This window comes from Anabas testudineus, chromosome 2 (genome assembly GCF_900324465.2).
Source record: "Anabas testudineus chromosome 2, fAnaTes1.2, whole genome shotgun sequence".
Classification (NCBI taxonomy): domain Eukaryota; kingdom Metazoa; phylum Chordata; class Actinopteri; order Anabantiformes; family Anabantidae; genus Anabas; species Anabas testudineus.
The window spans coordinates 7,257,500-7,281,693 of NC_046611.1; the positions used below are offsets into that span (position 1 = coordinate 7,257,500).

The 24,194-nt window shown below is 39.2% G+C and overlaps 1 protein-coding gene across 1 annotated transcript in view; it reads left to right on the top strand.

Moving 5' to 3' along the window:
* The window catches only part of zranb3 (zinc finger, RAN-binding domain containing 3), a 72,687-nt gene that overhangs the window by 4,965 nt on the left and 43,528 nt on the right, over positions 1-24,194 (top strand). The window contains exons 3-9 of the mRNA XM_026362472.1: positions 3,531-3,549; positions 3,802-3,980; positions 8,103-8,334; positions 12,729-12,814; positions 14,501-14,672; positions 18,310-18,444; positions 22,687-22,806. Of these exons, the coding sequence (XP_026218257.1) occupies positions 3,531-3,549; positions 3,802-3,980; positions 8,103-8,334; positions 12,729-12,814; positions 14,501-14,672; positions 18,310-18,444; positions 22,687-22,806 (943 nt within the window). The remainder of the gene's footprint in view (positions 1-3,530; positions 3,550-3,801; positions 3,981-8,102; positions 8,335-12,728; positions 12,815-14,500; positions 14,673-18,309; positions 18,445-22,686; positions 22,807-24,194) is intronic.

Genomic DNA, 24,194 nt, shown 5'->3' on the forward strand with positions numbered 1-24,194 from the left:
CTTACTACAGCAAATAACTGGTTTGCCCCTAGTTTGTTACAGGCAGTGTAAGGCTTGTTTGGGTACCAGTTGCCATACTGTAAAAGCTAATTGTATAATGATTTTTCATTACAGCTAATCAAATTGTTAATAATAATGTTGTCAGATCAGCTTCAGGTCAGGAGTGAAATCCATCAGTTTATGAATAAAAAAACACGAAACATTAGATGGACCATTAGGTCTGGTATCACCTTAAACATAAGCACATCTTCAAATTGCTCAGTTACAGTATTTACTTTCTGAGATGCTCTAAATTCCATTTCCTCCTAATTAAGCATGAAATTTGTTAGGGTTTTAATGGAGCGGGGTATTATAGCAGGCTATAAATAAACTTTATAGCCTGCTGAGTCACTTTATGTGTTATATGGAAGAATTGTGCTGGTGGAAAAATAAAAAATATGTCCAGTAATTCAACTGAACTGAAATCATTAGAGTAAATACATCATCAGAGCCAAACAAACTGTGAATCCATAGATGTTTGTGTACATTCTGCTGTTATAGATAGAAGAGAACAAGGTTTATGATCAAACAAAAGGAAAAACATCACGAAAGTGAGAGAATACATTTGATAAAACTTTTAAAAAAAATTTCAGGTAGTGCTGCTTGATGCAGGTTTCTTTGAAATGTTCAAAGTGAAAATGTAATTTATTTTTTTCATTAAATTAACTTTTTATTTATCAATGTAAATGCTTCTACAAATATAAATCTTTTTTGAAAGGGAGACCTGGTCAAGATAGTCTAACAGATTCACACAACACAGAATAGCATTGCAGCACACATAGTAATGAAAGAGACAATGGATACAGTATATTTAAAGGAGTTGCCACTCTTCTGTAAGAACAGAACAACACAAAAGCAGGACATAAAACTAACAGAGGTTAAATATAATACATTTTATTTTAAAAACGATTAAGCCATGAGTATTAAATCTAACCATAGACGTCATATTGCACATTTTAACCTCTCTTTGTAATATGTAAGTGAAAAGTTGTTCTGTAGTTCTGTAGACCTATGGTTTAAACTTTTCCCTACAGGCTACTGAAAGATACAGTAGTCTTCCATCTCCAAGCAAGAACAAAACCCTTGAAAACTCTTTTCAAGGCTACTTTGCTGTGCTTTAGGTTCATTCATAGTATACAGAAAAAATGGGCTCTGAACCCATAACTGTGAGAGATCCTTGTAGGTCTGAGCATGGCACACTCTAGCACCCTTCAAGTGAGTCTTTTGTGCTGCGTCCAACCTCTGACCATTTTCTCCACTGACCATGGCACACTATAGGTCCAGTCCTCAGAAGAGAACCTTAACAGTGCTGGAAGATTGGGGTTATACACAGGGCCACAAAACACATCACTGTGCAGAGGTCAAAGCCATCAAATCTTCGTAGCAAGCTTGGGAGGTAGCAGAGCCCATTTCCTGACACTTTGGGGCTTGTGGGTTTCAGAGATAACATTAGAAAAATGCTGCGACGGGGACCGTGCCGTCGTCAGGCAACAGCACCGCAGCTTCCTCGCAGTCTCAAACCGTCAAGACGACACTCAGGTTATTTAAAGGAGGATGATTAATGTGTTGAGAAATGGCAAGCACCTGCCCCAGTCGCACTCCCTCCCCAGTTTGTGAGTGTGGGTGGGTGTATGCGCAAGCACATTTATATATATATATATATATATATATATGTGTGTGTGTGTGTGTGTGTGTACATTAGCATGCATTTGAATTGGAGTGTGGACTTCTTTTTGCTTTTTGTTCACGAGTCTGTGTGTATATTGTCTACTTTTTTGCATGTCTTTTCTTTTTTGTGGCTATAAATGCACACACACACACACACATATATACATTGTGGCCCCTGTCTGTGTGTGCATGTGTGTGTGTGCAATGCGCTGACTGGGCCAGTGTGCTGGCAATTAGAAAAACCACCAGTGGCAAGGTGCACATTAATCATGTTCCTCAGCTGAAAGAGAGAAATGGGGCGGAGATGGGGGGAGGAGGTGGAGGAGGAGGAGAAAGAATAATGAGAGAGTGTGTCTGAGGTATTCAGAGCTGCTCTGTTGCACTGTTTGCTCTGACATGATGTTGGACGCATTTATGAATAAGCAAGGTCATGACAATAGGCCCAAACCCACTGGGCAGAGAGAACCAGAGGTTGATCTATCTGCACTTCTTCTAGAGGGACAACTTCAGCTGAGCACTGTGTCGTGTTTTCATTGTTCTTTATAACTAGTTGGCTGTTCTGTGGTCGCTAAAACATATTAAATCAGTGACAGCAACCCAAGGTGAGCAGCTACTTTTATCCTAGTTCCTGGCTAAAATTACTACCTTAAACATGTGGATTATAAAGAAAATCAGGATTAACAACATAGATTTAGACTATAATAATCTGTGAAAATATAATCATCAGCCTTGATTACTTTCTAATTAAATAGTGATACAGCAATCATTAAATTTGTTGAATATTTCTTAAATTATTAGTCATTTATTAAAATGTAAATATAAATTGCAAATGTAAAACAGTACTCTACTGTAACTGTACCAACACTATTTCACAGCTTTACAACATTTTCAGTTCAATTTCAGTTTATAATGACACAAGACGCAGTACAGCAATAAATGCTCACAGCACATTGTCTTTTGCGATTAATGCCTTAAGTGATTAATTATTAAGATAATTGACAATTCATTTCCTGTTGATTCATTATTTAATTTGTTCTAACAATTCTCCAAATCCACTGTTTGTTTCAGACCTCGATTTTTGATCCACAGTTCCTTCTTCCTGAACAAAAACACGAAACCTGGACCTTTGTTTTGTAGTTTAAGCCTCAGTTTTAAAACTGTTAAACCCCCAATTATGCTTTGGTATCATACTATATTAAGCCAAGTGCTTTTGCATGATGACAATGGGGAATATCATCATATTTCCTTCATTATCTAAAATGTTGGTGGCACTGAAAACCTTTCGCACCTCGCTATCTCAACACAATTGTCCCAAAGAAAAGTGTTATTATTGCAAGAGATAATAGAAGAAGAAAGCTGTATTTTTGTACTCATAAATCTCCTAAATGTAAGTAGACTGTATATATATCATGCTCTTTGTTCACATGGATGTTTGCCACAGTGAACACTCTCCAAAGAATCACAGCTGCTTCAGAAACATAAAAACTGAATAGCAACAACAATTTTCAAACTCCAAGTAACAGTGGAGACATAAATTACAGGTGACAGACTTGAAATTTGTCCAACACTCAAGGTAGTGTTGAGCCTCATGAGTGTATGTGTGTGTATTTTCTGGGGCCAAATAGCTTTTAGAAGCTGGGTTTTGACAGGAGGGCGTCTGGTATGAGTCCGTAGATAAGATGGGGATGTTGGGGCAAGGAAATCAAATAAAGGGCTTTTTAATCACTGCTGCTGTTCCCTTGAGCAAAGCCGTCATGCTGCTGTTGTATGTACACATTATAATGTAAAATTTCTAAACCCATCTGTTTGCTTTTCTTTTACAGATGTATGATTGCAGATGAGGTAAGCACACACAACGCTGGCTCAGGAAATCTATTTTCCAAAAAAATGAACCTGAGACTTTGCTGCATGCCTTCCAAATTAATTTGTCATCCCTGTGTAGCACTCCCATGTGTCTAATCGATTTTGACACAAGAATCATTCTGAGACCTTATTACTCTTGGGCTTGGCCGTCATATGCAATTTACCACAGAGTCGGTGCACAATTGACTTGTTTTTCTCCCCGTCCTCTGTGTGTTGATTTGGTCGGTCCAGATGGGTCTTGGGAAGACGGTGCAGGCCATCGCCGTGGCGTATGCTTTCAGACAGGAGTGGCCTCTCCTGGTGGTGGTGCCCTCGTCCCTGAAATATCCCTGGATCGAGGAGTTGGAGAGGTGGATCCCAGAGCTACAGCCTGGAGACATCAACCTGGTAGAGAACAAGAGTCACAACATGTAGGTCATCCCACCATAACCTCCTCCACCTTCACCCCTTGCTGGCACGCCATAATTTTGGTGACAGCACAAACCAGCTGTAAATACAACATTGCGGTTGCTGCTATTACACACAATGAATGTGTTAGCAGTTACCTGTTTATGAAGTTATATGTTCATCATGTAGCTCTGGTTATTGAGAAAAATGATCCTTTGAAGATGTGTTTGTGACCACTTGATGAAATTAAATCCAGCATCCTTCCTTTTTTACTCTGTTTTGGTCTCCTCCAACTCCGATAGCTGCTAAACGCTCCACTGTGTTCACGTAGCAGTTAACTTTGTGAGATGGGTGTTGCTGAGCAGGTAGCATACAATGACTTTGTTAGTGCCTCTTGGTGCTGCTGAAAATTAAGCTAATAAGAGTGAATTAAAACAGCTGTAGCAAAATGAAGGACATGAGCTGAAATGCTGTGTAGAACTGAGGAAACTACTAAGTTAAACAATATGTGTCTGTGAGTTCAACACTATAACCACTTTAATAGAGGTAATCATGTAATCTATTGTTAGCATAATGATTATAGCAGCTTTATAGCTGCAGTAGTGATTGTTTCATTACATGAATAAAATAGTTTAAACCTTACACTTTCTCTTGTTTCAGTTCTAGAGATTTTTTTAAGCTCATTGTTTCAGTTTTGTGGTCTCACTGAACACTACCTGATCAGCATTAAATGGCAAACAGACAAAATTAGTGACTAGCTCTTGAACAAAGTGGAGCCTTCAGCAGCTACAAAGCCAGTTGGTGGGAGAACATAACAACTAAACGCAGAGTGACTATTGGACTTGGATTCATCGGATAAAGAGAATCATGAGCCTAATATAATCTGAATATTGCTCACATTGTAAATAGTTGCAAATCAGCCTTATTAATAAACAAGAATGCAGTTCAAGGTCCAGGAAGATGGACTTTGAAGGAACTATGCAGAATTTCATACTGTTGAGTCAAAACTAGTTTAAGGTTTACATTATTTACTTTTTCCTAATGCCTGACAACATGATCAGTAATTTAACCATTAATTACTAAGGTGTAGAAACCTGGTTAATTAGTTCTTCATTTATAGTCCATACAGTGTAGAAACAGTGTGAAAAAGCTGAATAAATTGTTCTGGAGCCCAAGGTGAATTCTTAAAATTCCTTGTTTTGTCCCATAAATATTTAATTTTACTATTTTAAAAAACAAAGAAAACAACAACTAGTCACATTTAAGAAGCTGGGACTAGTAGTCTTTACTTTGAAAAGATCCTTTTATTATTTATTAAGTTGTACATTTAGACATTCAGACCTGCAGCCTGTGCAGAAGTGATCTCTTTATAAATACGTTCAGGATATCTATACAAAGTTTATAATCCGCAGGATTATGCTGATGGTGCACTAGCTCGGATTATGTAAGTGATGCATCCATTAGTTGATTTAAAGCGAAAGTTCCTCATAAGAGGCTGTGTGTCTAATGTCTCTTTTTATGACTCTGTCTCGCAGCCTTCTGCTTCTACATATTCAAGTGATGATAATTTACATAAGAGATATAATAAAACATGAACATGTTCGCTCCACACAGTGTGAAAGCGAGGCAGTGTGACAGCGTGATAGAGAAGCAGCAGCCAATAAATTAATCTCAGAGTGTCCCTCAGTGTCATGGGCCAGTAGGGGCCGATGTTTGACAGCGCTGACAGACAAATCATGTCAAAGTGACGTCTGCAATATTGAACAAGTGCTGAAATTTTTTAGTACAGGAAGTGGGAAGATAATGTTGTAGATAAATGTGTCATCTTCACCACTGTTTTTCTGCATCGTGGACTAATGTAGCATGTAGGCCTTGAAAACAGATACTTTTATAATCTTCTCAACTTTCCCCTAGTTCACTTAGCTTTTATTTTTGAATGAAACAAACTTTCTATATTTGTGGGGGGGGAGGACTCCCCACCTCGCATCACAGATCAGGCGCAAAGAGGTTGTGAAAGCCTTCTGGGGAAAACGTGTCCTTGAACTGGATGTGTTAATGACTGAACGAGGAAACGAGAAAAAAATTATGCAGCACCTCCTCTCAGTATTTTCACTCGCATGTTCTTTTGTAGAACATGAATGGCACCTTAGGTTTTATTTCAACTTGGAAATGTGTGTGTGGCGAAGGCAAAGAATTAGAGCCTGACAGATGCTGGAAGTGTTTCTGATTTCTCAGAGATTCTTATTGAGTTTCATGCAGCTGACTGTCGCGTCTGTGTTTGTTTGTTTATCTGTGACTGCGCCTGTGTATTTGTGTGTTTGTGTTAGGGTTGAGCATAACCTGGAAAATACAGAAATTGCAATAAAGCCCGGGAATGGATTTCTTAAGCACTGCAGAGATGTATGAAAAAGCTGCAGCCCTAGTTTCTCCCTGGCACGGTGTCCGCGTGCATGTGTCTTTCTTTGTGTGCCTTAACTTTCACCCACACACCCTCTTTAAATAGTCTAGTTTACTTTACCTCGAGGGCTCAGTGGCCAAGTCAATAAATGCTAGAAGATTTGAACAGATGCTGAGTTTGTATTGAGTTCTAACAGTTGAAATGCATTTGTCAATGTTAAAGGTGACTACTGTAAGAGCTACAGTAGGCAGTTTAAAGAATACTGTAAGTCTGGTGTTATTTTTCTTACTCGTACTAACCAATCCCTTGAAAACACCAAACCAACAATTAATTGTGTGCATCTAAACCTGATAGATCGTATTCCTCTGTCCCGCACACATAACTATTAAAACACATAAATAAGCTGCTCTGTTACATTGGGTGACAACTTCCTTCACTGCAATAAACACACACAATTTATTTTGTCTCAGCCCCTAATACACCATGGTGCTGCTGCTGGTAACACTAATAAAACCATAAAAACAGAAACAAAACAAAACAAAGAATATCAACATTCTTGTCCTTTTAATGTAACAAAAATATGTGGCACAATCATTAAAACACGCAAACGAAGCAGTGCTTTTTCAACCCTTTGACTATTTGCAGTAGATTAAAGCACAAAATTTCTTAGTCATTATAAACTTGTTGAAACGATCTCAAAATCTAGCTGTCACACATTTACAAAGATCCTAATTTCTATGGTATTTACTTTTACAGTGGCAAGAAAAAGTATGTGAACTTTTTGGAATTTCATGGGTTTCTGCATTAATTTATCATAAAACATTATCTGATTATCAAATGATGTGCGTAAAAATCGGATATTTCATGTCTTTATTGAGAACAACCATTAAAACCTCATAGAGCTAGTGGTCAATGCTAAAGTGAACCCTTAGAATAAAAATAAAAAAAAGCTAACTGGAGTCAGGTGCTAGCATATCTTGAGTCTTGTTAGGAAAATTAGTTTGGAGGTGTGGACTAGAGCTACTTCAACTGACTTAAAACACTCAATCTCTTTGAGTTTGCTCTGCACTAGAAGAATATGCTTATGTAAGCCATGCCTGGCCAAAAGGAGCTTTCTCTATGATCAAGAATTGATGATTTACATAAAGTTGGAAAGGGTTCCAAAGTGATTTCAAAGCCTTTAGAAATTCACCAGTCTACGATTAGGCAAACAATCTACAAATGGAGACACTTTGGGACTGTGGCTACTCCACCAAGAAGTGGGCAGCCAATCAAAATGACCCTAAGAATACAACAAACCCTCATTAAAAAGGTAAAAGAAACAACCAAGAGACAGCCAAAGATTTGAAGGTAAAACATTGAACAAGCAGGGTGTCTATGGCAGGACACCATGAAGGAAGCCACTGCTTACTAAAAAGAACATTGCTGCACGCCTGGAGTTGTGGTAACATCATGATTTGGGCCTTCTCTGCTGCATCACATACTTTTTCTTGCCACTGTACATTATATTTAGCAAATGCTTTTATCCAAAGCAACTTACAGTAAGGTAGAAAGGTAGGCAGGTTAGCGTTAGGAGGAGAATAAGCAGACTAATTAAAAATCTGTAGTTTAAAATTTTAGTCCTAGTAAATGATAATAACCAAATAAATACAATTCATAACTTTTGTGTTGCACAATTCAACTTGTGAGACATCACCTTGTTCTGGTGTCGAGCTGTGTTCTTGATCTTGTGTTCTTGTTCCTTTAGGGGCATCAGCAGCAGTAAAGTGACGGTGCTGGGCTACGGCCTGCTCACCACAGATGCACGCACCCTGGTGGAGGCTCTGAGCAGGCAGCGTTTTGCTGTGGTCGTGGTGGATGAGTCACATTACCTGAAATCGAGGAACGCGGCACGGACTAAGATTCTGGTTCCTCTAATACAGAGCGCAAAGCGGGCCATCCTGCTCACTGGTACTCCAGCACTGGGTCGACCTGAAGAGGTAAAATTTGATGAAATGATGTCCCACATTTAAGTGGAGTTTTGTTTTCTTCCTATGAACTGAGCAGATTTAACATTTCTGCTTTGAATCTTTAATGCAGCTCTATGTGTAATTTTAATGAAATATTAAACACAGAGCTGAACAATCTATATGCATCAAAGGGGCCTACTAATCTTACTTCTGAGCCCACACTCATGAAGCATGATTAGTAGGTCAGAGAGCTAAGCTGTGGCTTCTAACAAAGGTGTTTCACTGTACGGCGCAGGTGGATTGCCATGGTAACTTGCTCAGGAGCAGGTAATACTCAGATCCAACATTCAAAAACCCAATTAACTCTCTCCGGCATCACTTATCCTCGAGGATCCCTTCGACTTATTTCAATAACCTTTGTTGCAAAAACTTCATTTACAAAGGCCGATATGAACAGACACTGCACTGCAATAAATGAGACGAGTAATAAAAAGAAGCGCACAAGAGGGGGGGACTATTGAATGAAGAGACAATAAGAAGGGCTGTTCACAGGACAACGGTGTTTGGAGAGCGGCAGAGCCATTCCCCTCTCCATAATGATTTATTATATCATTTCTATATACAGTATGTTATATTGAAGTTTAGATTGCAGCTGTATTCCATCACTGCAGCCGTGGAAGATGAAATGGACTTGGTGAATAGAAAATCTTTTCACAGTCTCGATGTGAAAACACAATACAGTATCAATAACAAGTACTGTCTGCCCACTGTACCCTAATGATAGGGCACTGACACAGCTTTGTGGTTAGGCACCTACACCTACCTACCAGCATTACTTTAGACTTTTTCTAAGTTTTTTGTTGCTTACTACATATTACCTTGATGATTATTTAATAAAGAACTAAGAATTATAAGTCATGGTATTTATTGAATTTCCAAATTATACAAATTCTCATTACCTTCAGTAAAACTTTGCTTTACTTTTCTGCCTTTTTGCAATTAAAAGTATCGATTGTGTTGAAAAATGTAGAATAGTTTATTATAGAACTACACATGCTGCACAGAACATCCTGTATATGAATAACTCTGTTCTCCAGTGTTCACACACACACACACACACACACACACACCAAAGCTCATAATTATTTATAACCTGCAGTGTTGCTTTAAAAAAAAAAACTGAATCTGTTTGTGCTGTATAGTGACTTTAACACAACTTTATAATACAGTTTATACATTTTTCAAAACTAAAGGTGATTTATAATAGTACAAAGGATACATAATATAAAACAGAAATCAACAGAAGAAAGATAACACTATTGACAATATTAATAATACTAAAACCAAGTTGGGGGTGAAACATTCACTGGTATTGTTTATAAAGAGTTACACCCTAGTTGGTGCATGGTAGTATGTGTATCACCTTTTTTCTAACTTTAGCAGCATTTGATTAAGAATATAACCTTAGTATAAAGATTCTCAAACAAACTGCCTAAAGACCACCAGTAATAATGTGACACCTTTCAGCTTAATTTGTTTGTGGCCGCTCACAAATATTTGGTTACAAAAGGCTAAATCATTTCTTAAAACAGCTGGCTACAGTAGTTTTGCTAAGACTACTGAAACAGGAGGAAATTGTGCATTTTGCACTATTTTGAGCTGTGACTTAATAAATATGCTCCTACAGTTAGTGTTCATGGCAGCAGGATATTCTGTGTGGGCCAGAATAAACTACAGTGCGTCTGTGTTAGATTTGGTCTTTTCATGGGATTTGCTGACAATATGGACTATAGACATCATCAGACTAGAAGAACAAATCCAAATAAAGTATTTCATAATAGAACATAGAAAACATATCAAATGTTTAAACTGACAAAATGTACCATTTTAAGAAAAAAAAGGTAATTTTGAATTTGATGACAGCAACACATCTCAAAACATTTGGGGCAGTGTCCCCTCTCCCTCAGTCTGTAAACCACAGAGAACTGAAGAGACCAGTTGCTGGAGTTTTGGGAAAAGATGTTCTGGTCTGATATCAGATTTTAACTGCTCAACAACCTCTGTCTTCTTTGTCGTATTTTGCATTTCATGACGCACTAAATAATTTTAGTAGGGAGTAGGTCTGCAGGCAGGCCAGTTTAGCAACCAGACTCTTCTACTATGCAGCCATGGTGTTGTCATAGATGCAGAATGCGGTTTAGCATCAAATATGCAAGTCCTTCCCTGAAAAGTACGTCGTCTGGAGCATATGCTTCTCCAAAACCTAAAAACATCTTTCGGCACTGATAATAAGCCGAAAAGTTCCTCTCCTCTTTAGTCTGGAGGACGTGGCGCACATGGTTTCAAAAGAGAATGTCCAATTTTATAATAACTTTTTTAGAATTGGGGTTGTAAAAAACACTTTGAGGTAACATTTATATTAGAAATAGGGTGATTTAATTTTAAGCGACACTCAGTGTAAGGATCTTAATAAAATGGAAGATCGTGAAGAGCTTTAGTAGTTATTAGTAAAATATTAAAATGAATTCTAAAATGGATGTGAGCTGCTGTGGGGCAGCTAAATGTAGTGTGAAGAGGAAAAGTTGTTCACAGATTCCACCCCTGCTGTGTAAGGACGCTTCCTGGGGAAAACATGTTGGTTAAAAGAGGGAGCTGATAACCAACTGTATAACTACTGCTTATCCAAGACTGACTTCACCGGGGTTTGTGCTGATAATGTTAAGTATCTATGTGAGACAGTTCTTAGATGCTGCTGTCATCTAACTGTCACGCTGCCTTGAGGAAAACTTAATTATTGCCTAGACCCAATGTTGATAATTAACTGATGAAATTCAGGCAGCTAATTAATTCCAAAATGAAGTGAAGTTAGAACTTGTAAGAAATCTTGAGAAGGTGCGTCATAGATAAAGTGTGTGTGTTGTACAGTATTCTGTTTGTGTGTGTGTGTGTGATACATGCCCTCTTGTCTCTGCTACTGCCTGTCTGCAGTGGTGAGGTTAGTTTTTAGATGTCATCTCTCCCTCTCTCCGCCACTAGAATCTGAAACTGAATATAACATTTTATCATCCACAGCATAAACCTGATAAGCCCTGTCCCTGCCTCTGTGCCAGTCTCCTCACTGCCATCATTACTCACTATGGCTCTGACATCAAGTTAGCACACAGCTCAGGGCATGCTGCACCGTTCATGATGTGCCCTCATTCCACCCACCTATTATATCAACAGTGTGAGGGGGGAAAATGCAAAGCTCCTGTTGAACAAGCGCTGAATTTAGAATAGCGCTCTCACTGTGGCTGCTTATTCAGATCGCCTTGCTGATGATTACCTGTCATTACTTCAGAAATTGCTGCAAATACTGAAAATTGACAAGGATGCGGTGTGTACACACAAACACATTGACTTTCGCACATACACATTCTGGGAGCTATGTTGCAACCTGGAAGGCATCCACACTCCTTAGTGTACGAAAAGGGCTCCTCTCAAAATGTCATATGTCCACTGACGACAGAAAGAAGCAGCCTGTAATTTATCAGTGTTCTGAAATCAAGTGATTCAAAGATCTTTTGATGTCTCATAATTTTCATGTCAGTAGCTATTTAGAGGGGTCGATTTTTTTCTATTCACGTTTCATTTAATTTTCAAATCAGTTTCGCTTTTTTCGCCTAGTCTGACTGCACAGTGCTTTGACCTGGTTAATTGGCGTTGACACAAATTACCACAGAGTTACACTGCACAGAACTGGTAAACTAGGCGAAGGACAACAGGACCTTGAATAAATTGCACACAAGATGCACTTGAGTTTAAAGCCAAAAAAAGGTTTGAGTTATAGTGTGCTGTCAGCTTTCAAAAACTAAAAGGTGAAAAGTTGTAGGAACTAAAACAGCGTGCACTTTTCATGATGTTCTGCTATGTGTATGTATGTATTTTCTATAGGATTGTTCAACTGTACAAAATATAATACAGAAATAACACTTTTAAAAGCAATATTTAATTCCTTGGCCAAACTAAAATGAAAGTATTTATTCCACTGTGATAGGTATACTCTGAGCATGAATTTTCTGGTAGTAGCCAGTTAGCTTAGCTCAGTATAACACAAAACAAACTTCATTTACTTTCCCATTTTTTATATAAAGTCAGCGGTGTGACTGTATTTGTCGTAGCAATATCTAGCAATATCTTACCTTGTTGTTTCTATCGTTAAAAGTTAAAATGACAAATGAGACAAAACACTGCATTTCTAAACGTTATTGGAGTATAAAAGGTATTTTATACAACATTAAAATTACAATTAAGAGATTCATTCAAAAATGAGACATTGAGATTTTATCATACACTTTCTCCTTTTTCTGTTACAGCCGCACATTCATGCATAGTTTAGTACAAAGTTTCTATTAAAGTCCTTTTCCTGTTTTTGCATTTTACAGCTTTTTATGCAGATTGATGCCCTCTATCCCAAGAGGTTTGGAACCTGGACTGACTATGCCAAGAAATACTGCAACGCCCATTATAGGTGAGGTACAACAAAGACACAAGCTGACAAATGTATATCCTCACATTTTCCAGTTGGTCAATTTAACATTTAATACTTGTTACTGACAGTATACATTTAATTTACATTTTGTGTATTATATCCGGAATGCAAGTTATTTTAGTGATTTCATATTTTCCTACATTTAATCTACAAATTTTACTTACAGCAGCTAGCCTAGCTGAGAATAAATACAGAGAAACACCCAGCCTGGCACTGTTGATTAAACAAATATTATATGTTAGTGAGGCTTAGAGGTGCTGGTAGGTGGATTTTCTACCCTTGCATTGAGCCAGTGTAGCTGTATTTATGGTAAGCTAACCATCTCATGGGTTTTTTTTTTTTGCCAAATAGATGTGAATGGTATTGAGGAAAAAATCTAATTAAGCATATTTCCTAAAATTTCTACCTATTCCTTTAGGCTTAATACTTCAGTTTGGTCTGTTCTTATTCAAAAAATCTTTATGTAGCTTGCAGGGTTTTAACAGATCTCCTTTTTCAAATGTCTGCTGGGATAAGGTGGGCTGTACCTGAGTTTGTAGTGGAGGTGCTGCTGAGTTGAGAGTTTGTTGTCAGAGCCAGACCACAGCTGAAGCCAAGCGGTAAATGCCAACTGGCTGCCAGTTGCCACAGACGATCAGTTACATGTGTGAACGAACACATCAAATGCATTGTTTTGGATGTCCATCAAAGTAGGCTTCTCACTCGGGGATGGGCCCGGCACCATTAATGACAACACTTTGTATATCATAGCACTTAGTGTGGCTGGGGAATGCTGCTTTGAACCCCACCTCCCCCCACACATACACACACACACACACACACATACACACATTTTTGTATTTATCACATATACTACCTTACCCTAATCCTAACTATTACAATTAACTGCCTCACCCTAAACATAACTCCGAAATTGCTTTTTAAACATCCTTCTCATTGTGAGGACCGGCTAAAATATCCTGAGTCCAATGGTGAAAAATTCATGCTGATCCTCACAATAATAGCCATATAAACACACACACACACAAGACTGGACTATGTCAAGTTAGCAAAGTCTTCCCATTGCATTATTTTTTATAATAGTGAAGTTTCCATGGGTAATGGCAACATCCCATGTGGCAGCAAAGCAGTATTGTATCAGGGGAGTTGCTAGCTTAAATCCCCACGTGAGGCCTAAACATTATTTTAGGAGGAATTAGTCAGTTTTTCTTCGCTCACCAACTACAAGTTTAAATACTGAAGTGTGAAACAGCAAATTTGGCAGTGCCTTGTTAAGTTTGTCCACACAGCCAATATGGCAGATAACCAGGCTTTGTGTGGGGGGCCAGTTCTATTCTAAAAATTCATTTGGCTGATAAATTGTGAAAGTTGCTGGTGAGTTTTGGGATGAACCTGCCGCTGTGGCCATTAGACAAAATAGTTTCCTGCTCTGCAAAGTGCCCTAAAGCTAAAAACAGATCCCCTGACTGCTCAGCGGTAAACAGTGGAAGGCTGCTGTAGTGCTGTGCAGCTCTCAGGTGGGAATGTTTAAATGTGTTTAACTATTCCTTCAGGGCGATGCTGTAAATAAGTGTTTTCTTGGGACTTTTCTCTCAGGTTGGAAATGCGTATAAAAAATGAATGCATCAGCAAGCACAGCTTCCCCACTCATTCAATCTCTTATAGGTACTTTGGGCCTCGCAGACAGTGGGACTGTCGGGGTGCGTCCAACCTGGACGAGCTGCACCAGCGTCTGAGCCAGATCATGATCCGTCGTCTCAAGGCTGACGTGCTCACTCAGCTGCCCCCCAAAATCCGCCAGCGTATCCCGTTCGACCTGCCCAAAGAGGCTGCAAAGGTACATGTTAGATGACACTGAAGAAAGTTTTTTCCAGAGACACTTTTTTATTATTCTCAACACTTGCTTGTTGTACTCCACAAATGCAAGTCTCCACATGCTCAGCACAAATGTTTAAGCATTAAGTCCAAATATCCACTCGAGTGTTGATTAATGGAGATGCCAGAGAATTAAAATTAAGTTCTCTCCAGGTTTCTGCATTTCTCAACACACAGGGAGTGATTCATTGAAATGCAAACTGTCTCCCACTCATCGCCATTTGATATTTTGCTGCCGTTGTTTCTAACTTTTCTCTCTAGTAATTTCGAAAATCAGTTAATAGTTTTAACTTATTCATCAAACAAAAATACCAAATAAAAGACCTCATTCACCAGTTTTCTTAAATCTAATCTTTAATACAACCAATGTTCATGAGTGATTCGAACCTGTCCTAAATTATTAGACATGTACAGATAAATAATGTTTTTAGTCCTTTTTAGGCAAAAATAAGAAGTATGTGTTGTTACTAGCGTCTAAAAAATACAGATTTGAGGTGTATCTTTGTCACACATGATAATATAAAGTTTCACCAAGGCATTTTGTACTATTGACAAAAGAAGAAACTTAAGTAACTTCAAGTAAAGTACAAAAATGTCAAAATTTCTCTTAGCTACAGTACTGAGTAAATGTACTAAATGTGCTTTTTAAATTATGTTTCATTTCACCCTCTTTATTTAATTTCATTATACGGCACAGTCCTCATGGCAACTGTACTAATTTTCTTAAATATACTTTTAATTGTACTCGTTTTTGTCAAATTTCTGACATCAGACTTCCACCCTACTGAATCCTTCTAAATTCTTATGGTTTTAAATGTCTTAACTTAGACTTTGGGGCATGTTTTACTTTTTCCAATCATCTTTAGCTACAGTTGATCTCCTTGTTTTCTCATTTTGTCATTGTGCTAAACTTGATGATGATGTTTTTAGGTCGATCAACCATTCTTACATTGCATTGCATATTACGTTGCATATTACTTCTATTTGGAGCTAACAGCCTATTGCTATAAAACTGCCTAGTGCTGCTTCAAGATTAAATAACTCTCCTTTAGCACAAGCAGAGATGAGTGTGTGTGTTTCCCTCCCACTATTGTAAAGAGGATACCAGGATATTTGTAGAGTAAATGTCATGTTTCATGTGTAGGTGTTTGCATCTCTTTTAGCATCCCCAAAGTTATGGTTGCAGTTTCTGCCTCCCACGCTGCACTGGATGCATGTGAATGTACGTGTGAATGCTAATGTGGCTTTGACCTGGCCTGTGCGCCTGTCAGTGTGTCTTCTCAGCTCTGTTCGTTGGGTCACCAGTGTCAAGGCTATGAGGGGTTAGGTTTCCACTGGGAGAAACAATACACACTCAGATGCATCCACTGAGAAGCTTTTTTATATTTTGCATTATATCAGCAGGAATGGAAAACACTGGAGGAGCTCTTTCAGTGTTAATTATGCACAGAGCCACCATCCTGGCAATGACACAACAACAAAGAAGTTGCTTGGAAAAGTGATGATACAGGATTTTACTCAAATCTCCCTAAATGTTAAGGGACGCTTTAATTAGGGGCTAAATATGGTTTCTACATAGTGGCTCCAGTTAGAACACCAAATGTACATGCACTGTTGGAATTGTTGTCGTAGCTTATCTAGTTGTTCTCACATTGCTCCCATATGTCAGTGGTCTAAAACAGCAGCTTTGATGCGTAACATCCTCAGAGGAGCTGGTTCAGAGATCATTTGTCTTTGGTGAGAACAAAAAGCAGGGCTGTAGCTGTTCTACTTTACATTTGATGTGCTTTTTGTGTTCATGAGATGAATCTGCAAGTGTATTTTTACAGTTTCATGGGAAGAATAGGTAGACATTTCGTCTGCCCATGTAAATGGACTGGTTTTAATAGATGAGAAAGGGAGGTGCGAAGTGGCCAGTCACCCAAATCCGCAGCCATTGTGCTTCCCAAAGGCAGGGAAATATGAACAATATAAACTATAAAAGACTGAAGGGACATTATTTTCCTCTAAACAAACTGTGGTGATGTATACTGTACACCAGGACCACTCACGAGTTCATTCCTCCCATCTCATTTTACTCCCTAATGATGGCTTTTATCTTCCACAGCCAGAGACTTTTTATGCCCCTCCTGCCCTTTACGTTTTCAGCACTGGCCTTTTGTCAGTGTTAATCTAGTTAATATTATCGAGGGAGGAGTGCTTAGCCACTCATTTTTTTTACCAGCAAATTACAAAGAAATGCTCCAATCTGAAATTTTTAATTAGAAAAATACATTGAGAGACAGTCATAACTATGTTTATGCAGGTGCCGCTGAGTGAAACATCTGAGGAAAAACATAAAGGAGACACAGCTTTGTGTTCCTGCAATATGATACTATTTATTCATTCAACCGTCCTTGACTTTGACGAGGTTTGAATCTACTGAAATGCTAATTATTTCACTGAATGGTGCAAAGCTTTCATGTTCTACCAACATCCTTTCATTGTACTAGTCTGGAAAACAAAAATACAGTTGTGAAATTTGTTTGCTGCAGAATCTTCCATTGTACTGTTGTATGTGTGTGCTCACATTAATAAGGCTTCCTTGCACTTCTCATGCTGTTTTCTTACCCTATGCCCCCTCCAACCTCACTCACACACTCACTGTTATGTGTATGTATCTGCCTAATCACGCGTGGCCCACGGCTTCCTTCAGCTTGCCATATGGTTCACAGTTTTACAATGTTTGATATGCAGCACTTTACGAAAGTGTTCATTCCTGTGGAATTTTTACACATTTTATGGTGTTGCGGCCTGAATTCAGACAGATTAAATTGAGAGTTGCTAACAATAGATGCAAAATAACCTCTAATGACAAAGTGATTTAAAGTTAAGACAGTTTCAAAAAGTCAAAAGGGTTCAACACTCTCTGAAGCACTTTAAATTACAGCTATACTGGAGTTAATGCACAAAAATATAAACCATACCACTGCCATGCTGCTTTTCTTGACATATTTCTGCATAATATGTTGTGCTGTAGCTTAAAATATAATAAGACTGTGTTGAAACCTGCTGTTAATTGAAGTTTCATAGGAGTCCTATTTTTATGATAAACAGAGCTAACCTGCATGTCAACAAGAAACGCATGTTCCCTCTGCGTGTCTCGTTTATGAACACAATGCAGCATATGCTGGTCTTCACCAGCAGCCTCTCCCACTGCGATCCTCTCTGCTCTCCACTCCCGCCTTAAATACTTCTCGCCAATCACCTTGAGATCACGCGAGGCGTCTTTGATTTATTGTACCAGCCCTGCTCCTTCTCCATCTTCGACCCCAGCTTGTCACAAGGCAGCTATAATTGGGAGGCGCTCATGACCCACCTAACACAGCAGCCCAGTCGGAGGGGGTAGCATCCTTGGGAATTCTCCATCTTTCTCTCCCTCTGTCTTTTTTTTTCTCCCTCTTTGTTTCTTTCTCTTCCACAGAAAGTGGGACACCCAGCAGCACCATTAATTGTTTTGCCCTTTATATCTCAAAACAGTAGAGAACAAGAGAGAGATGAAGGTAGATGAAGAAAAAAAGGACACAACTTCACTGTCTTTGTGCTCTCCTTGCTTGCAGGAAGCTTCCGCCAGCTTCGCAGAGTGGGAGAGACTGATGAAGGGACTGGGGTCGGGGGTCGTTGCCATGGACAACCCCTTCACTGAGGTCATGGGACTAGTGACACAGATGTACAAGCAGACAGCTATAGCCAAGGTAATGGGAGACCAGGTGGTGTTAGAGTATGTCTTTTTCTGTTGTTATGTCCACCCCTGCCTAAGTCACTATACCATACAGTACAATGAAAAATACAGGTGGTGAATCTGTGTATGGAAAGCCTAATATATTGCATTTCATGTTGTAACTTATCTATTTGCACCACGAACAGACAGGCTGTGGTTTATTTATCTGAATCCCACAAATACTGTTCCCGTAAATACTCATCATGTGCATTAATCCACAGCTGAAAATAGTCACAAACTAATGTGCACTTTCCTCCCGATTGAATAATCTTCACTAAAAGCATTTTAGAAATGTATATTTGTGACCCATTTTTCCTTTAGTACGAACCATAGACTTGGGGCGGAGTATGAGAAAATCAGAAGGTCTTGATAGGCGTTGTTGATTGTAGTCTTTTTGTGAACTTGATAAGAAACATTTTGAATAACACCAGCCTGCTTTAGACATCATGGCAGTCCAGTACCTAGAAACTGAAAATGACATTTCTTCTCAGAACATTTGTACTTAATGCACTCAAACCTCCACTGTTGGTGGGCTTCAGTCAACATCTAACATTAGCTGCTTTCACCACTGCTACTTCTCTCAGTTTTATTAGATAACAGGGCAGTTAAATGTTAACATTTCAACTGTTCAGGAAACACAGCCTTGAACAAGGCTGAAATAAAAAACTGGGGATGTTCAGCGAGCAAAACCAAAGCCCATGATATATAATAAAACCTCTTGTTCTGGGTCACTGTCAGTGTAATGAGAGGGCCTTGGATCTTCTGTGTTTTTCTCTCTTTTTTTTTTGTTTGGATTGCATCCATGTTGTTCATGACAATTGACCTTGACAGTGTACATATAATGTCAGCAATTTGCTCTACATGTACTGTAGAGAGACGTAAAGTAAGTGTGCGTAGGCGTGCATGAGCATGTAGCACATGCCAGCAGGAGACCCAAGTGGAAGTCCGGAAATAACACTAATTTTGTAATGAACCATAACCAAATTTCTAAATTCGCAATTTTTTAGTCTGTTTAGAAACAATTCACAACAACTCCTCTGTACACTGAAGCACATCTTGCTTGCTGTGATAATGTCTCCTGTTCAAACAGGCTCTTCAAGTGTATAGTAAGTGATGGTCGATGAATTTCCCCCTCAAAAACAACATACTCCACAATTTATCTGAAGTTAATATGAGGCTTCAGCATCCAGGCGTTTGGAGTATGATCATCAGGACTGGCATTCCTCTCTTTGACAACTTTGACAATCTGTGTAAGGATAGAGATTACCCCTAATAGTATTTAAGGATGTACAAGTTGTATTAAATGAGTTTAATGGAGGATGTGGAACATGATTTTTTGACAGAAGGTTGGAAAACCACAGTTTTAAAAGCTGTCCTGACAAATATATCTCTTCGTGATGTCACATTCAATAAGCTTCATCTGTCCAGATGGGGCTAAAAAGTAAAATAAGACACCTGACAACAAGTAAAATGCTCAGTTATTAGTTTCTGTATTTAAAGCATTTGTAGACACTTTGTGCTTTATGTAACCACACAAGCTGTCAGAAAACAGGCACCATCACATCATTAGCACCATATTCCACATGCAGTCAACAAATCAACAGATTCTCTTCTTGAAAAGTGAAAATTGGCCTATGATTAGGAGTCCAAAAGTTTTTAACTCCTGTAACTCCTCTAAAAGCTGACAGTTAAAAACAGACTACGTATATAATTCAGAGTAGTTTAAATAGCTTAGAAATTGGCTAAAGAATGTAATCTTTATTCATTTTCATGTTTCAGGAAATGATGGTACAGAATCATGTTCAGAGAGCTTGGCCGACCACTCAGTGAGATCTCATGGGAAAGCATTGCCATGGTAACAGAGCCTAATGGTCGCCAGTGAAAGCACTTAGACAAAGTAGGGAGTTATAACTGAGGTATTATTTAGTTGCGTCCAGCCTGGCATGATTACACCTTATCTCAAAGTTACACACCGCACTAAAATAGCATCTCTGTGATGTTGTTGCTATGGAAACTCGGTCGGCACTCAGTTTGAAGTGACTTTTTTTTAATGAGAGAGAAATGTGAGAAGGTGGCTGGATGCATGCAGTATGAGGGAGGTTGGGGCCAGAGCAACTGGTGTCAAGAATCTTACAAGCTGTTCCTCAGTGGAAACATTTTTAATACAGTGATGTAATTTTCCACCTCTGATCAGTTTCCAGCCTCGCTGATCTTGATGCTAAGAGAAGAGGCTGTTCCTCAATCTCTTTTATTTGTAGTTGAGTAAACATTTCCACCAAATAAAGTATCCCTCTCCCATCTTCTGCCATGTTTGTAGGCTGGTATTCCTCTCAATTAGCCCAACGCCCTCAGCCATGAGGAGCGTGGCCCAGAGGTTAACGAAGACCGGAGATAACCACCGAATGCAATCATCGACACACTACTCGCTCAGCCTGCCTCCAAGCTTGGATCTTTTTTTGTGCTTGGTGTTGTTTGCTGATTGGATTTCTGCTCCGTTTAGCCTAACACTGGACCTCCTTTCATTACAAAGCCACCCCACCCACTCACCCACCTCAAAGCCGATACTGCCAGTCCAGTCTCATTTCCTCTCCTATCGGTTTTTAGAGTCAGACACACTTTCTCTACTTCAGGAAAAAACTTGTTCTTTCTTCTTTATTTGGATCATTGGGTGGGGTGGAATGTATGTGATAGATTCACACATCTATGTCACTCTGACGAGCACCGTGGCCCCTGCCTGCCTGCCAGTCCGCCTGGCGACGGAGCTGCCAAACGCCTTTGGGTGTTTTTATTGCTTTACCCGCCAAGCATCTGCTCCCAATTACCCAGAGAGGACAGCTCTGATGCTGGACTTTAAAGCAAGCTAACGGGCCGCTTCAGACAGCCGAGAAGTTTGTGCACTAATTAAACTCAGCGGAAGGAAGCCGGCGAAGCCAAGCCGTCAGTAATGAGGACCCCCCAGATCAGAACGGGGTCGGCAGGCCTGGCAGAGAGATTCATTATCAGGCACATCAGCTAATTATCAGCAAGGCAAAGCAGAGGTTCTCCCATAAGAGCAGGTGTGATGGCTGAAGAGGTTGTCAGGTTGCAGGAGGTGTGGAGATTACAGGGGTGGGATACACACCACGGAGAAAGGCCTGTCTCGAAAACCGTCCAGTAAGGGCTCTGTTTGACTCAAATCAAACCTCGGTATTTCTCACTAGTTGGTGCTATTCTTGGCTGCTTTTTGGCCTGGGGCTCTGAAATGAGCCAAGCCCGGATGCTCAATGACACGCTCATAGAGCACATCCATTCCAGCTTTGCAGAAAGTAGCAGGAACGGCCACAGCCATCACAGTGTGATCGCTGGGCAGCAGTGCACAGTGAAATGATAGATACAGATACCTGCGGGGTACAGTTAACTCACTTGCACTTCCACTGCTTTCTTTTTTCGATTGTTAGCTTCACGCTGTCAATCAAGGTCGGAGGCTTTGCAGGAAACAAGCAAATGCTGTTAAATGTGGACTGTGATGTTTTTAAAGCATTGTTACCATTTGACTTCATAAATAAAACATAACAGGTAAAAACTGGGTTATGTAAGAACAAACAGGCAAATAACTCAAGAATAAAATAGTTGAGAACTGAACTTTTACTTACTGCAGTAATTCTGGACTGTAGCTGTCACTTGTGACAGGTAACCAGCCTAATATATCTGTTTTGTCATTTTTGCAAGTCCTGAAAAACTCTATGTGGAGTGTTGAAACTCCTGACTGGACTGTACTGTGTTTGTCAGTCCACTAAAACATCAGCCCAATTAAACTGACTCTTACCTCTTATTTCCATATCCAATTAAATCTCAAAAAGCACTTTCTTTCTTGATGAAGTTGTTAAAATCTGGCATTCATCTGGTTCTTCGTGGCTCACAAGGTGAATGTTTGTGTATCTGGTGTCACCAAAATCCAAAAAACAGAGCACACACCAATCATATCTCAAAGTCGTGAGTTATTGATTTGCTCTCACTATCTGTGAGCTGACAAATGCGCCCCAGTCACTCTGGGTGCTCTCTCCTTTAAAGTCTGGATCCCTGGCATTCAATAGAGAATCGATCACACAGAAAGGATGCCGCGGTGATTAATTGACTTCTTCACTGATCTCGCCGATTCCTCTGTGTGTGGTCGACCAGTGATGGATTCAGTAGCTCTCTTTCATCTGTGTCTATTTCTGTATCTGTGTGTGGCCAGGCGGGAGCTGTGAAGGACTACATTAAGATGATGCTGGAGGCAGAGCAGCTGAAGTTCCTGGTGTTTGCCCACCACCTCACCATGCTGCAGGCCTGCACCGAGGCTGTCATCGAGGCCAAGGTAACCACAGGGGGTCCGCAGGCAACTGGATCTTCTAAACCGTGTTAAAGGGATAGTAAGCAACGGCTGCAGGAGCACTTGCATGAAATGCAGCTACAACGGCATGACGGGTTTGGGAAATATTTTACATTTTGGGCTTGAATCGAAGTTTTTCAAGTAAGAGTTCTTATTTTTTTACCATGTCTTCAACAAAAACAAAGTGGATATTAAATTGTCGCCATAGTGCACAACCCTGGTTACCCCTTCCCAGATTTTTCACACAACTTCCATTCAGACCCATCTGCCATAGCAGCTCTGAACACAATACACCGTTGATTACAGAGACTCACTTATCTATTTATGGATGAATGGATGTGTATGTATGGATTTAGATGAGTGTTTCTGGGTGTATGCACTTTGTGGATTTATTTATCTTCCTGAGGCACGGGTGTTTCTTTTTCAACTGCAGAATGTGACATTTATCCTTTGTCATAAATTCCTTCAGATCATTTTATTTTTAATTTCTAAGTGATGAGACTAAATGAAAGTTCCAGGTACTTGCACAAGCACAACAACCATAAGTACCGTTTTATTACTGTGTCTAGATGGAGAAAGACAACAAATCACTTACATTGCTAATTAACTAATTCCAAAGGTATTTTTTAAGTATTTCTTCCGTTCTTCCCACATATTTTGTTAACTCCTAGAGACCATAAATATGATGTTGTCCTGCTGTCGACTATAAACAAAATATATAGACCTATATCCTGTATCCAGCTACCAGGTTATCTCTCTAAATAGTTAGCTGTTTATTTCTCTCTTCCACGCACCTCATCTGGCTGTTTAGTTAAATAATCACAATTAAAAAATACTTATTTTTAAACTTCTCATTTTCCAATACAGTTAAAAAAAAACATATATTTTATTAAATTTAAAGCAGGAAACTTTAAGTGAGCTAAATGCTGCTGTCGGCTTAACATTATCTCACTTACTGTAACCTTAACCAAGATGTGGTTTTAAATCATGTAGGATTTGTGTTATTCTTACACTATCAATCATTTTGCAACAAGAGTGAGCACAGTTTTATATGGTGAATTTTTTCATTTTGGCACAAATGTTCATTACTGTCATTTTTATTTAAGATTTGAAACTTTTTTTCCAGCTGCAGAGACACAAACCGCCCATTAACAGTAAAATGGTAGTACTAAATATGCAGAATATATTCACGGTTTACTCCACCTGGCTAACCAGAAGTAATTGGCCCCATACTTTTACCCCCATTCATACGTTTTCTTTGCTTCATGCATAGTCACACTGTGTTTGAGTCAAATCCCTGCCATATCTGTGATTAACTTGGACATAGTACTGACCTTTACAGTCACAGGTTTGAATACTACTTACATTGGGTG